At 41.2% G+C, this 16,271-nt stretch overlaps 1 protein-coding gene across 1 annotated transcript; it reads left to right on the top strand.

The window, feature by feature from the left end:
• Positions 1-2,272: 2,272 nt before the first annotated feature.
• On the top strand, positions 2,273-15,369 carry LOC310924979 (period circadian protein homolog 2-like; the record flags this gene model as incomplete). Its single annotated transcript, XM_083886845.1, has 21 exons — positions 2,273-2,703; positions 3,651-3,743; positions 4,425-4,579; positions 5,291-5,412; positions 6,206-6,407; positions 6,883-6,934; positions 7,621-7,763; positions 8,018-8,096; positions 8,556-8,662; positions 8,765-8,918; positions 9,049-9,157; positions 9,248-9,521; positions 9,624-9,777; positions 10,035-10,171; positions 10,277-10,483; positions 10,594-10,839; positions 11,215-12,311; positions 13,087-13,318; positions 13,719-13,956; positions 14,061-14,211; positions 15,214-15,369. The coding sequence occupies 21 exons, from the start codon at positions 2,273-2,275 to the stop codon at positions 15,367-15,369; spliced, it is 4,539 nt and encodes a 1,512-aa protein (XP_083742971.1).
• Positions 15,370-16,271: the final 902 nt, after the last annotated feature.

The raw sequence follows: 16,271 nt of genomic DNA, 5'->3' as shown, positions 1-16,271 counted from the left end.
TCATATCTGATTTGTGCCTCATGGGAGCAAGAATTGGGTCACTTGCACCATGCAGTGTATATGCAGCCTAAAACAAACAAATTCTGTATGGGCTGTCCTATGGCTGTGGGCTCGGTGTTGTTAAAATATCAGCAGATAATCATCCTTTTTTTGCCACCTGCTCTACTCGACACAAGAAAACATAAATGTGAGTAGACCTCAACCTGAATTGAAGGCCGAAGAAAAAAAAAAAAAAAGATTAAAAAAAATATATAAAGAGTCTGGACTCATCTGATGTGCCTGGGCAGACCAAAGCAGAGGGGCTACCACATCAAAAGTTTGGTCACAAGTTGTCCTGCACTTGCCAACAGATAAGCCAGTTCTCTTGCTCATTGTTGGAGGAGGGGGATACCTTATTCAAAAGGTTTGTTTGTTTCACTAAAGTGCAGTGTGAAAGCAAACTCGGACTGGCTGAATGTTGCAACACCCAAATGAACCGAGTTCCCAATCTTACCCAGGCTAGGTACCAGCCCATTTAAGAATTTAAAAACAAATGATAAGATTTTAAAAGCAATCCTAAAATACACTGGTAGCAAGTGGAGCAAGGCCGCTGTAAAGCGGATGTGAACAATACAATACAATACATTGGTCATTTGACTAATGTCAGAGAGTTAGAGTAATCCACACATTTTTTTCTCCTTGTGGGACAAAGAAATGTTATTTGAAAATGTCTTTCCAGCATTTGTAGTCCTGACTGTGTGAAGTAAATGTTTTAGTTGGTGGTGTGGTTTCATCTCTGCAGACTCCCCTTTCTTGTGCTAAAGCTCTTTTGAAAAGTTGAAATGGATCACAAGGTTCGCTGTGCAGACCTTTTAAAGGGATGGATGTCAGGTGTGTGTATGAAACGGCAAGATCACTTTATTTGTATTGCACTGCCCTTTTTCATGTGACTGACTTTTATTTTAAAAAGGCTGAGATCAAGGCTGCACCAGCTGATAGCATCAAAGTGATGGCTGGTGTAGTTTGATGGCTGTTTTTTTTCAGTTTTTTATCCATATCGATTGCTTCTAATTTTAGGACTGTTGTTTCTGATCAATAGGGCTAAACAGTGACCAAAATATCATCGTGTGATAGTGTATTTTAGGATATGTTATGCAGTACATTTTACCCTGGGTCTATACTTAGCTGTTAATGGTATGTTCTGGTAGTGGGTTTTTATAGCAGCAACAGTGCCTGCATGAGGATGCCACAATAGACAAAATAGTTTTAATATTTATAGTTTTTTGTGAACAAAGCAAGACATTAATAAATAATCGATTGTAAGAGTAATAATTAGTTGTATCCCTAACTTATAACCTTCTTCATCTTATTCATTTGTGTCCTTTGTATCATAATTTGGTGTTCATGAGTGCTGATCACGAATGATAATAACTAGTGGCTCACTGGTATTAATTGAAGGTTTTTTTTTCAGCACCACTGCTGACTCTAAATACTGAAGGGTAATTTATATCTACATATTCTGTTGCATGGATTGAAAACGGTGTAAAGTTTATATTTTGATGGTATCTCATGTGGGAGTGCATGTTATAAAGCTCTAGTCGGAATTTGTTTCCAAAACACTTTAACCATCAATCAATAAAGTTGAAAATATTCAAGTGTCTGTAGCTTCAGTATGGGTATCTCTAACAATATCGCTGTTGGAATATTCAGCTGTATTATTCTTTTTATATTTGAATATTTTAACCTCCAGCGCATGAAAGCTAGTAAACGTAATGCAGCATTCACAGCGTGCTGAGCTCAGGGTGACAGCTAAGGAGATACATTCAAAGACCCGGTAAATTTAATCACTTATCAGTATCGGTAGCGTGTTGAGCATAGAGGAATAGCTTTATGATGCATTCAAGAAATCTTGTAAATTTCATCACTTGCACTGCAAACATAAAATCAGTCCTCTAACTAAATGCTTGTTGACTCCATATTTTGATAATAGATGCACCACAAATTAAGTAGTCACTGGATTGCAGACTCCTCCTACACCAGATTTTTTCTTTTACTAAATAACATTAAAAACTAATTTCATAGAAACAAATTCTCATTTTGTTAAAAATGATGAAAAATCTGACTTGCACTGTAAATGTTCTGTCTGAGTAATTTCCCCTCTTTTATTTTACTCCTATAGACTTCATCTGCCTTCCTGAGGCATCATCTCCATTCACATCCCAGTGCCATGCACGTCATGGTATCACAATGTGGAAGATAGCTTAAGCACCACTTTTGATCTTTGGCCGATCCCATGTCCGAGGACAGTTATCCAAAGCCCTACTTTTACTCAACCCTGGAAGGTTCTGAACACGTGGAGGAAGAGGAGGGCTCTCGCTGTAGCTCTCTCAGCCAATTTCGCCAAATGGCCAGCAGTTATAACAAGGCCTGCAACGGGCATGATGGGGTCGAACTGGAAGCGGAGTTGGGTTTGGCTTCTGAGGGGAGTGACAGCAGTCACGGGCCCCCGGCTTCGCTGGGCTCCCTGCATGACGACAGGAAACGGCCACGCCCGCCCTTGCACGAAGACGTAGAGATGGGGTGTAGCGGCTCGAGTGGAAGCGGCACTGAATCCCATGGCAACGAGTCGCATGGCAACGAGTCCCATGGCAATGAATCGGTGGTCAGCTCGAATGGCAATAGCAAGGACTCTGCCATAATGGAGTCTTCAGGGAGCAACAACAGGTGAGGAAACATCTTAAGTTAAATGAGGTACTTACCCACTGCCAAAAAAAAGAGATGGGACAGCATCAATCACTAAATTTACAATCATATAATATTTTCCACTGTGGGAGGTATTGTTGGTGTGAGACACTGTGGTCCAGAAATGTGTGTTTCACATTACAAGTAGTGGTTGGTTGATTTTTGAGGTGAAAAACAAGGATAAGTGCAATAAATTAATATGATTATCTACAAGGTCTTGGTGTGAGAAGATTAATCTGTGATCTGATTTACTCCAGTAACACTGATTTAGCTCCTTGGAAATGACACATTTATGATTTTGATAAGAATTTGGATCCAAAATGTAATTTGTTGTGAAGTGGCCTAGTTGTTGCAGACTGACCATAATAGATCTAGATGAGATGCAGAGATTCAGGTATTAAATAACACGCCTCCCTGCATCTGTTTCACTATTATTCTGAAGAAAATAGTGCACCTACTGTTACATAACCAGGCACTAACGTTTACTCCACCTCCTGCTGCGTCTGTGAGGGAAAAAGGAAAAAAATACATTTCTTTTCAAAAAACAGTCCAGTGCAATTGTTGACACAGATTGTTCAGGATAATGATAACCTACACAAACACATTATGTGGTGCCTCAGATTACCCAAAAATTAATGATTAGATTTAGATTTTCATGAAACCTGGTGGGAGAGTGCGATATGGTTCACAGAAGCACCCATTTTGGATCAAATCATGCAGCTTGATCAAAGTGGAACTAAATCACAAAGAATAAAGGCCAAAAGAATATTTAAGCCACCCACGCTAAGACCTCAGATGGCATGTTTATCACACAGTGTCCTCCACTCACTGAACATGTTTAGTCTGAGCTGTTGTTTTTGACTCTATCTGTTCTGTCATAATCCTCTGTTGTGTGGTCTTCCTGTACTAAATGTGGTTTGTGATTCCAGCTCAAACTCTCACAGCTCCTCGCCGCCAAGCAGTTCCAACGCCTTCAGCCTGGTCAGCTCCGAGCAGGACAACCCGTCAACCAGCGGCTGCAGGTTTGTACAACTTCTCAAACTGCCTGCCTTGGTAGACATGCACCATTTGTCAGACAGAGTTTCTTAAAGGGATTGTTTGGATTTTGTCAAGTGTGGTTGTATGAGATACTGGGCTTTTTTATATATTTTTTTAAAGTTTTTAAATCTTATGGATTCAAAGCATTGACTGTACTATCCTCCATATAGTACAGTAATATAATTGAGTTTTAGATTCAATTTAAATAGTCCACTGCAAGGCAATGTGAAAAAACATTTTCATAACTGTATATTTTGCAACATGTTAGTGTTCGTTCTGCTCCACAGAATACATGATGTTTGCCTGTGACCAACCTCATTATGTATGATATGTGTCAGTTATTAGACAGATTAGATATAGATATTATTAGATAAACCTTTTGTTAAATGGCAAAAATCAGTTTTTCTTCGTGTCTCTACTGGCAGCTACTGTATGTTTACAGTGAGCTTTTTCTTGGCCTGCACAGTGCTGCCAATGCAGTGTCAGTACCTCATTCATGCACACTTGAGAAAAACCTGGATTATTATCATGAAGTCAGCCCCCCCCCACACACACACAATTATATGAATAGCTGCCCCCTCTTGCTGGGCTCTCCATGCTGTGACAGCACTGATGAGATCCTGTCATTTTGACGCATATGCATGTGTCTCATCCGTGCCCTGCAGCAGCGAACAGTCAGCCAAAGCAAAGACTCAGAAGGAGCTTTTCAAGACCCTGAAGGAGCTAAAGATGCACTTACCGTCCGAGAAAAGAAGCAAGGGCAAGTCCAGCACGCTCAACACACTCAAGTATGCGCTACGATGTGTCAAACAGGTGAAAGGTAAGAGAGAGAATTCTGTTGGCGTGTTTTTTTTCAAGCACATTTTCTTGCATGTAATCAGTGTGAATGTATCGTTGTATAGCAAATAAACTATCTAGTTTAGTTTTTTTTGGATCTGAATGTTGCACAAAGAAGAAATACCAAATTTATCTTTATTTTTAAGTATTGCTGGGAGGTATGACCAAAAATTAATTTAGATATTTTTCAAATTTTAAGCTGTCTCACAGTACAAAACGTGTGTGTCTGCTCGTATTGAGCGAGCCAGAGACAGGTAGCGCAAGTGCGTGTCTGTGTCTGTGTGTGCGTCTGTGTCTGTGTGTCTGTCTGTGTCTGTGTGTCTGTCTGCTCGTATTGACTGAGCAATACGAGCAGAAAAAGGGAGGGAGCAGCACTATTGAGTGTGCGTATATGTAACGGCACACATTGGGACTGTAATACTGATTTCTACACAATCAATTCTTCAGCAGTGAAAAGGGTCCCTCATTGAACATTGTTTTACTGCATTACGTTCCATTTTTCATATACCAGTACTTGTGTTGTATGAAAAATTCATATTGTGAAAAAAAATATACTTGTTTTTGGTATGATCTGGTATACCACCCAGCACTGCTTAGATTAAGATTATTAAGATTAAAATATGATACATTGAAACTTGGCACATAATATGCAAATTAATGTCTGCATGGATCTACGTTTTCTTTGCTTGTGCAGCCAATGAGGAATACTATCAGATGCTGATGATTAATGACAGTCAGCCACCAGGGTTTGATGTATCCTCTTACACCAAAGAGGAAATCAACCGCATTACATCCGAGTACACCCTCAAGAACACTGTAAGTCCCTCTAATCTTTACCTCCACATCAACTAGAAACACCAAAAACCATACTGTTGAACAAATATAATTGTTAAAAGAAAGTTGTGTCTGGAATGATGACGTTTGATGTTTTGCAGTCAGTGGCCAAATTCTCTCTTTGGGTTACAATGCATGTTCTTAGAAAACATAGCTATGAGAATTAATTAAGAATCAAAAACGCAGTTTACATTGACCAAATATACTACATACTATATAAGGGCTGTGCAATACATTGATATTTAATTTATATCATGACATAAGACAATATATCATCATATCATGATCCTGATTTTAAAGGCTGTTGCATTGATAATCATCATATAGTGTAGTAAATGCGTTAGTTAGTGAAATACAAAACATTATAAATTGTTTATATATATATAAACAAAAAATACATGGTTTCAACAAAATTCTACTTTAAAAAGTCACTTAACAATGCTTCTTTATTTCTATGCCTAATTATTTGTTATAGCAGAATTTGACCATATTTATAGGCAATTGAATTGTTTCTAACACACGTAAATGTCCTTTATTTAATATTAAAAACCCAAAGAAATAAATCATAAACAGTAGACATGTTATTGAATTTAAACTTTTCATGAGTCCAGAGAAACAACCTTTGTGCAGCTTTAAGATATACAGATAATATATTATTATAAACCATATCGCCCAGCCTTATACGATATTATTTTTTTGTTGCAATGTGCTCATAGTGAAATGAACACAGGCAATTTACTAACCTGATTGTCTTTGTTCATATTTTCACCTCTAGGACATATTTGCTGTAGCTGTCTCACTCGTCACAGGGAAGATTGTTTACATCTCGGACCAGGCGGCGTCCATCCTGAACTGCAAGCGTGAAGTGTTCAACAATGCCAAGTTTGTGGAGTTCCTAACACCGCAGGATGTTAGTGTCTTCTACAGCTTCACCACACCTTACAGGCTGCCCTCATGGAGCATGTGCACTGGAGCAGGTACAAGCCTCTCAACTCAATTCACCACTTTTAATTTATATGAATATTACATTGTTTTTTTTCCCTCATTATGTATATGGGTGTAAGATTTTCATCTCAGAGAATGTACATGTGATTCATGACCCATACCACCTACGCACACACGCCATAACTGCCCTCACCCTCACCACCACACATGCTTATACATGTGTATCACATATTTCATTAACATGTTGAATGACACTTAAGTAAAAACCCACCTACTCGCACACCTATTACATATTTACTGAATATATTCACATCTAAGTTGAATGCAAGCCAATAAATAAGCTCTGCCATATTTCCTTCTTGCATTAATAATGCGGTGATGACTGTGTAGCTACATTTTTAAATTCAAACTATTTTCTGCTGCTTTTCTTTCTTTAGTTTAAAATCAGAGGTCATCCATGCATTGGGCAACATTTTCATCCCACTTTTTTTCCTGCCTCTTATTCAGAGTCGTCTCCCACGGAGTGCATGCAGGAGAAGTCCTTCTTCTGCCGCATCAGGTCAGTGACTACAGCCTCTCTGATCCATAGTTTCCTGCTCAAAGCAGCTCTGAGTCAGCACAGACTTGGTGAGCAGGGAGGAAGTCGGCGCTTATGAGCCTCTCACCATAGTATTATACCCACTCTGTGGCCACTTGAAGAAATACAATGTCAGCCTTATTTATTTTATTGATTAAATCATGATAATGATGCATTGTTATTTTGTGACACTTCAAAACAACTATACGCTAACCCTTGAAATTGGTTTGCACAATATACTATACTAAGTTGAATTTTTGGGGAATATTGTAGAAAATTGTAATTTTGAGTGATATTTACTTGTGGTAAAGAGATTTAAAAGTTAGTGTATAGGTTTGACATATAGACATGTATTAATCATTTAATTGTTTAGTCCATAAACCACAAAATGACACCCTCAAATTATCAAATATTCAGTTTAATGTCACAGTGAAGCATAGAACCAAGAAAAATATCCATATTTATTAATAAGCTGAAATGAACACGTTTATTTAATTACACACTCAAACCAATAAGTCAGTCATAAAAACAGTTGGCAACTTAGTTTTGCACTTCTGTGTTTTTATATAGTTGCAACAAAAACAACTGAATATTGTAAATCTTATTCTGAAAAGTGCCTGTACTGAGAAAAACAGATTTCTAACATTTGCTATCTATGTTTATTTTAGTGGTGGAAAGGAGCGGGAAGGGAAGCTCCAGTACTATCCTTTCAGGATGACTCCTTACCTGATGAAAGTCCAGGATGCTGAGCTCGCTGAAGAACAGTTCTGCTGCCTCCTGCTGGCCGAACGGGTGCACTCTGGTTATGAAGGTGAGTTATGCGGCCACAGAGATGTAGTAATAAAACATGATTGACCGTATCAGTGTGTATAAAAATGACCACTTGAACTCTAAAAGACATTGTTGTGACTGTCAACATCAAAAATAGTGGTTTAAAGAGTGTTGAGGGAAAGTCCTGTTTCTGTGTGTTGTAGGAGATGAAACAAATCTGTCTTACCTCAGTTTAAGTATAGGCATTAATAATTCCCTTTTTTCACATCTAAATAATTTGTTCTCTTTCCACAGCACCCAGAATCCCTTCGGACAAACGCATCTTCACCACCACACACACACCTAACTGTGTGTTCCAGGATGTGGATGAGAGGTCAGTGTATTTTTCGATGAGTCATGATTATTTCTGTTCATTCAGAAAATACTTTTTTTTCTTTTTTAAAATAAAATAAAAACAATAATAATAATAATTTAAATAAGAAAAGACATACTAAAGATATTAGCACGAACAAAAAATAAGAAAAATGGGTACTGTTACTTTTCTGCTTCAGCTGCGTACAGCAGCGCAGTTTACCCCCTTTGTTCATAAATGTTTTGTTGGTTCAGAAGGCAGTTGGTGTATAAAATGGGAGAAATGGGCCTACTGCCCCTAGCACTTCCTGTAATGCATTGCAGTTATTGAACATGGCTTGCAAGATGCTATATACATTTTGACGATATGTCGACAATAACATTCCTTGTCGAAGAATTTGTGATTAGTGCCATTCCTGTTAAACTTCTGAGCTGTTTCCTGCTCATTTGCTGAAATGGTTAACTCGTGTTTCTCTGTCAGGGCTGTTCCTCTGTTGGGTTACCTCCCTCAGGACCTGATCGGGACACCTGTATTACTCAATCTGCACCCAAGTGACCGACCATTAATGCTAGCTGTGCATCGAAAAAGTAAGAATCCCTTTCATTAACTCCAACACTTAAGAGTTTTGCTTTTTTTTTCCATTTTATTTATTTTATTGATATGGCTCTCACACACCCATTCCCTCACAGTTCTGCAATATGCTGGTCAGCCATTCGATCACTCCTCCATCCGTTTCTGTGCAAGAAACGGTGAATACATCACTATTGACACCAGCTGGTCCAGCTTCGTCAACCCATGGAGCCGCAAGGTTTCCTTTGTAATCGGCAGGCACAAAGTCCGCATGTGAGTATGCTCAATGTCATCTTAACAGGTTATTGTCAGTTAATGTGTTTTGATTTATAAATGAGTTCAAACTTAGTTTTTGGAAAACCTGACAGTGCGGTGTATTTGTGTGTGCGTGTTTGTTTTGTAGGGGTCCTGTGAATGAAGATGTTTTTGCAGCTCCAGCTTTCCATGGAGGAAAGATAATGGACTCAGACATTCAAGAAATAAGTGAACAGATTCACCGGCTGCTGCTACAGGTACACACTAGACACACACTCAAATGCACGCAGCAAATCAAGCAATTGTTTTTCTTGTTTATTTTTTACAACAGTCTTTTCTATCTTTAGCCGGTCCACAACATTGGCTCCAGTGGTTATGGTAGCCACGGCAGCAATGGCTCACATGAGCAGCTTGTGAGCATCAACTCATCCAGCGAGAGTAATGGGAACGTGACATCAGGGGTCGCAGCTGAGGATACGGGAAAGGCAAAGCCACTCAGGACTTTCCAGGAGATTTGCAAGGGGGTCCACATGCAGAAGAACCAGGACTCTCATGTCTGCCTGCAGTCGTCATCACCCTCACCACTGCCATCCAAACCCGAACAGAAGAAGTCTACAGACAGTGAGTTCAATTTAATATCACCACACATGTTAACTTTTGTATTCACTATCATGTAAGCATGACTACAGGAAGCATTCCCCTCACTCCTGTCTGTCCCTGCAGCAGCACCTCATAAAAGTCCAACAGTGCATCTGAAGGACTCTGCGCCCCCTCTGCTGTTCAGAGACAGTACAGCAGCCACCACAGAGGACTTCACCTGCAAAGATCAGACTGTGTGCTCTTACCAGCAGATCAGCTGCCTCGATAGCGTCATCAGGTAAGACCTGTCTGTGTTCATTTGGACTGGCCCAGTTATTGCAATACCATAGTTACGCCACCTTGTCACACCCGCAATGGACAGTAAAGTTAAGCTCTTTCGGGTTGTTCATTTGGACCACTTACTACTACTGACTTTAAAATGATACAGCTTTAGTCTGAGTGTTATCCTAATAGCTGGATTTTTTATTTTATATAATTCTTTAATGTTCATGAAAGGTTGAATGTTATTTGATTAAATTCTTCTGTGTCCCTCAGATACCTGGAAAGTTGTAACATTCCCATCACAGTGAAGAGGAAGTACCAATTCTCCTCAAACACAACCTCCTCCAACTCCGATGATGGCAAGAAGGGCTCAGAAGACGGCATACATGATTCTCAGGATACAAGCACAGGTATTTAACACACTATAGCCAATATTAGATCAAGTTTCTCACTTTTGGTAGTGATAGGATTTGACTTGCAGCTTACAGATGATCTATCTCTCTCTCCACGTCCAGATCCTTTGATGCTGGGTGCCCAGCCAGGTCTGTCACATATGAAAGCACCTAAAAAGCCTCAGTCTGGGGCTGCTGCAGTGGTAGGAGGGCCACTGGCCCCCCTCCCTTTGCCAAGCAAGGCTGACAGTGTGGTGTCCATCACCTCACAGTGCAGCTATAGTAGCACCATAGTCCACGTGGGAGACAAGAAGCCACAGCCAGAATCAGGTGAGTTTCTGCACCCAATCTTTTGTTTCAATGTTGACTAGAATGCACACATAGCAACATGGCTTTAATTGTGTGTTTTCATTCAATTTGTACCCTGATCCTACCTACAGAGATTATAGAGGATGTGGCAGAGAGCCCAGCGCCTCCAATTCTGCCTGTCAGTGTGGTGTCTCCACCAAGCCAGGAAAAGGAGGCATACAAGAGGCTGGGGCTGACCAAACAGGTGCTGGCAGCTCACACCCAGAAAGAAGAGCAAGCCTTCCTCAACCGCTGCAGAGACGTCCGCAACGCCAGGAACTTCCAGAAGGACTGTTCCAAGTATCTGCATAGGCAGAGGGATCTGAGCAATCTTGAAGGTACAGATTTCATGTTCACCATCCAAATAGCAACACAAGTATGAGTGAAAGCAAAACCTGCTCACTGGAACCCGGGAAGTTGTTGGTCAAAATATAGTATACAATAGCAAGACATTTGATAATTGAGGTAATACAGAGGACGTTCTGCCAATACCACAAAGGTATGAGGTGTGATACCTACATACAAATCCTAATAACAACTTTGCCTAGAATATGGAGAAAATTCTTTGTTGTTCTTTGTAGCAAATTTACTGTAATGGTCTTGAATCAATTGATCTTAGCCTGGTCAGTTTCCAGCTCTCTTATAATGAGCCAGTTCAAACTGTTCTTATATAGCTGTACGCATGTTTCTGACTTCTCCATGTTTCTTCTCAGAATCCTCTAGACCTCAAGGTGCCACCAAACTGGACATCACCAGGCCTGAGACCACGGCCAAGAAGGGCAACCGCAGCAGGAAGTCCAAGAAGCCACGTATGAAGCATCCTGACTCCTCAGACAGTGGCATGTCCAACCGCAAACCCCGGCCCACTCTCCAGCATCTCAACCAGACATCATGGTCACCATCTGAAACCTCACAGTCAGCTTTTAATGTCTCCTACCCTGCTATGGTGCCTGCATACCCACTTTACTCAGCAGCACCTGCTGCCCCTGCCCAGGCTCCTCGTCTTGACCCATCCCTTTCCACAGTCTTTGGAGAGGCACAGAGCACACAAGCTCCACCAACATCCACTCCATTCCCTGCTCCTATTGTTACACCAGTGGTGGCTCTTGTGCTGCCAAATTATATCTTCCCCCAGATGGGACCGATGGGGGCTGCTCCAACTCCGGCGTTTTTTCTTGAACAGAGCCAGTCACAACCAGCATACACTCCTCCGCAGCCCTTTCAGGCCCCACAGCCAGCATACACCATGCAAACACAACCGTCCTTCACCAGCCAGCAGCAGTTCCCTGTGCAGACTGCCTTTACCCCTCAGCAGACATTTCAAGCCACTCAGCCTGTCTACACAACACAGCAGCCTTTCCAGCCCACTCAAACTGCCTACACTGCCCAGCAGCCTTTTCAGGCTACTCAGACTGCCTACACTGCCCAGCAGCCCTTCACTGCACAGCCTTCTTTCCCAGTGCAGACTCCGTTTGTTGCTCAGACCCCTTTTCCAGTGCAGCCTTTCACCTACAACCTCGCCCCAGAGCCCCCCAAAACCCCGGCCGTGGAGCCCCGAGAGGGAGTGGCATCACGCTCTTCCACCCCAGTGTCTGGAACCCGAGAGCCAACTACATCGCCACCATTGTTTGAATCGCGGTGTAGCTCACCCCTGCAGCTCAATCTGCTGAGCATGGAGGAGGGACAGCGATCAGGGGAACGTCTGGACAGCACGGCCTTAGCTGGAGGCCAGGGTAGCAGTGCAGCAGCGTTGCCATTTGCTGGGCCAGTAGGAGAGAAGAACAATTTTAAGACCGAAAGCCACCAACGGGTAAGAAACACAATTGCACTATATGTTGTCTACCATTAGCATCAGTTATTTGTCGCCACTTCCTTTTAAAGGTAGCTAAGTTAAACAAGTTGTCTTTTTTGTTTATCACATTAAAAAAAATGTGTTAATAACAAGTTCAGGGTTAACAATAACCAAATTTGAATGATAATTAACTTTTTTAGATATGTAGGATTTGGCCTGGGTGCTGAACGATGATCGGTAAATTTTTTTGGACTAACAAGGAGACTGATTTATGTCAGCTTCAATAATTGGATATTTATGATATCCAATTATTCGGTCTGCCATGCAAACAATTAGTCACAAGCTAAACCAGAAACCGCCATAAGGGGGGCATATAGACCTCAAAGCATGGTGGAGGCGGTCAGACTTATTTTTATAAATTGATACTGCACTTGTGCTTTTATACTTGTGAAACTGTGCATGGAAACACTGTTTCTGTAAGTCATGGGTTGAACATCAACTTAATAGCAGCATTGCTTATCTGGTCATCACTTCTCAAACACTGATTCCACTGGATTCAAACCACATATCAGTGACCCAGCAGTCAATGACAGAGTGACGCCAAAGTCAAACATATCTGTCACCATACCTTTTGTTTTGTATTAATTTGTTGTGGTTTAGGCCCTCCTGAAAAGACCAACTTAATAACATAAACATTATAGTTTGCTTTCTTTTCACACATTTTCTAACATGTATAATGTGTTTAGCAATAAATGTGTGGAGTTTCTTCATAGTTTTTCTTCTTGTATTGTAGGTTGAGTCTCTCGGAGATGGGGCGCACAGCGACGGTAACTCCTCGTCCTGCGACCTGCTGGACATTCTTCTGCAGGAGCAGGAGGATTCACGCTCAGGTACTGGGTCGGCCACATCTGGCTCCATGGGCTCAGGATCGGGCTCTGGATCAGGATCGGGATCAGGATTAGGATCGGGGTCTGGCTGCAATGGATGTGGTACCTCAGCTAGTGGCGCCTCTGGCAGCAGAACAGGTCAGTTTTCCTTACCACTGTATCATTTTAATATTCAGTATGCAACATTCTACCACATGTGTCAGAAAAGTAAAAACATCCTGTTTACTAAAAAGATAGTACAGTCCTGATATATCAAGCAGAGCTACATCACAGTCCTTTTGTGTGTTGTGTTGACCTTTGTTTTGGTAGCCAGTCTGGCTTTGAGTACAACAGAAGTTGGACGATGCTAAAAAAAAAATTAAAATCGATTTTTCCTTTTTACTGTGCTCTCTCAGCTCCTGTCCCCTCCGCTCCGCTCCTTCCCCCATATTTTGTATTTAGTAGTTAAAAGAAATGTATTAAATTCGAAATATTTGTTATTGCTTTTCTTGATTACTGAAATAACACAATGTTCCCTGTCTGTTAAAAATGTGTATAGGAAGCAGCAACACCAGCAAGTACTTTGGCAGCATAGACTCCTCAGAACACGACCCAAAGGCAAAAGTGAAACCCAAGGTGAGAGGCAATGGAGGCTCTGAAGGCCGACAGTCGCAGGGCAAAGTATCAACTCAAGGGGAGGGAGAGCATTTCATCAAATACGTCCTCCAGGAGCCGCTCTGGCTGCTGATGGCCAACGCTGACGACAAGGTCATGATGACGTATCAGATGCCATCTAGGTGAGTGAAGTATTAGGTTTCATGTAACCGAAAGCAGTGTCTTCTAACACACAAAAAACAATGTGTCTAAATGAAGATGTATGTGTTTTTCTTCTGATGAGCAGGGACATTCAGAAGGTTCTGCGGGAAGACAAGGAGAGGCTGAGGCAGATGCAGAAGGGTCAGCCTCACTTTTCGTCAGAGCAGAGACGAGAGCTGGTGGAGGAACATCCCTGGATCAGGAGAGGAGGTCTACCTGCTGCTATTAATGTCAAGGTGAGAGCCTCACACAGTCTACATGTTGAAATTGTGTTGATGTTGCATGGAAATTCTCAAAACATCCTTTACTGGCTTAGTATCATCCAGTCAAAGCTATCACAGCCATGCTCATATTAAGTAAAACAGCGCAACCTCAGGTTATAAATCACTCCATTTATTGTGCACCTTGAGATAAAAAAAAGTGTATGTTGAGAGTCACACTGGTGATTTGCATGAATCTGGTGAGCTAACGGCTTGACTGTATGTTGCTCCTTGATTTTAAACTGACACGATGAAACTATTTTTGTTTGTTCTTTATGCGTTTATATAAATGTATCCTACTCCATCGCCTTGTCCTCCCATGACAAGGCGGTGGAAGATGGCCATATTTACAGAAGATGGCCATCTTCTGTAAATATTAATTATTATTAACACCTGTGAGCAGAGTGATTCTGTCAGTCAGCATTAATGGATGGAATTCACAATTGTATTGCATACTCGGAGACAGATGCTGGACTGATAGCTCGTGCAAAGCATTTACTTCCTGGAGTCCCGTTGTTGTGCTGAGGTTGCCAGGCAACCCGGTAAGTGACTTCATGAACTACACGCTTCCAGCAGCCAAAAAAATGGTGGCACAGACCCCCAAGGAAGACGCATATGCCTGCTTTCACACTTTGCTTTTACACAGTTGATGTAAGCAATGGCATGTAACATGCCTGTGTCTGTGCAGGCTTTCAGTCATCCAGATCATTGTATCATGAGGGAGTGTTGGAATTGGGCTTGGTTGAGTTTTACTATTCTACCACACTATCTACATTCTATCCGCACTTTGAAATCTGCTCCTGATACACCAGCCATCCACATAGATAGTTTTCTAATAATCAGTCAGGAGTGAAGACACCTCCTGGATGGGATTTGAGATGTTTTCAGTGAAATTCAAGCAAGTCAACGCTGTAGTGACATTTTTGTGTATTTTCTGAGTTGACAGATACTAAATATGGCCTCTGTGTTTATGTGCAGGAGTGTGTTTACTGTGAGGACGCAGCAGAGGGACCTGTTGATGAAGACCTGCCAGACATGGACATGGGTGAGATGGGCGAGGCGCTGAGACAGGAGAATCAGAAGATTCAGAACCAATCACAGGAACCTCAGCCTCCATCAGACTTTGGCTCCTGAAAAAGCACAATCACAAGCAGGGGCCACACTGAGACTTGGACCACACACTAAAATACAAATAAACATACAAAGAACTTATGGAGGTGTGTGCTGGATCTCAAACTGCCGTTGGAGTGCATTTCCTCATGTTCACATGCAGAGGGCGTTAGTGCTTTATATCCGCTGATGAACACACTCTGACAGGACCCAGCCTCGGGTTCCTTTCCTTTATTGTCTGTATTTAATGTTTTCTCATCCTTATCAGGGGCAGTAAGCAACAGAGAGTTCTTGTGTAAGTTAAATATAAGAGGATATATTTTATAAATAAATAATATAAAAAAAGGGTATTTTACATAGTAATGTACTTAAAAAAGTTAAAAAATATTATGAATGAGCAGCTGAGCATTGCTGTTAAAACTGCTGCTGGAGAGTATGTTTGTGGTTTTATCCTTTTTATTCTTGTCCCATGCGGTCCAATACAAACCCCCAGGATCCCCTCTGGTTCCCCATCAAACAGTCAGTTGACAGTGACAATCAGACACATGTTGCAACTGATATTCAATCTTATTTATTTTCGACCACACCATATTCTCTGAAGAGTCTGTTTATTTTTTTAAAGCCAAAGCCAAATCCACTCAGCTAAAAGATGGTACTCGCTATGTTTACAGGTGTTTACATACTTCACACTACTGGATATCTGAAGTCACTGTAGGTTGTAGCTAAAAAAAAAAAAAAAAAACTTAAGCCAGCTGTGTGTTAATGAATTACAATGAAGAAGAAATCTGCACAGGTTTGCATTACATTCAAACAACGTCAAAAGGCTGCAAGTTCAAAGATGAAGAAATTGTTTTAACTCTGAGATGTCAGATATTTTTTTTTCATCTTAACTGATAAACCTCTGTGAGTGTCTATTTTTCTTTCTA

This window comes from Microchirus variegatus, assembly GCF_963457635.1.
Source record: "Microchirus variegatus genome assembly, chromosome: 3".
In the NCBI taxonomy this organism is placed as follows: Eukaryota; Metazoa; Chordata; class Actinopteri; order Pleuronectiformes; family Soleidae; genus Microchirus; species Microchirus variegatus.
This window is presented reverse-complemented; position numbering and strand designations above follow the sequence as displayed.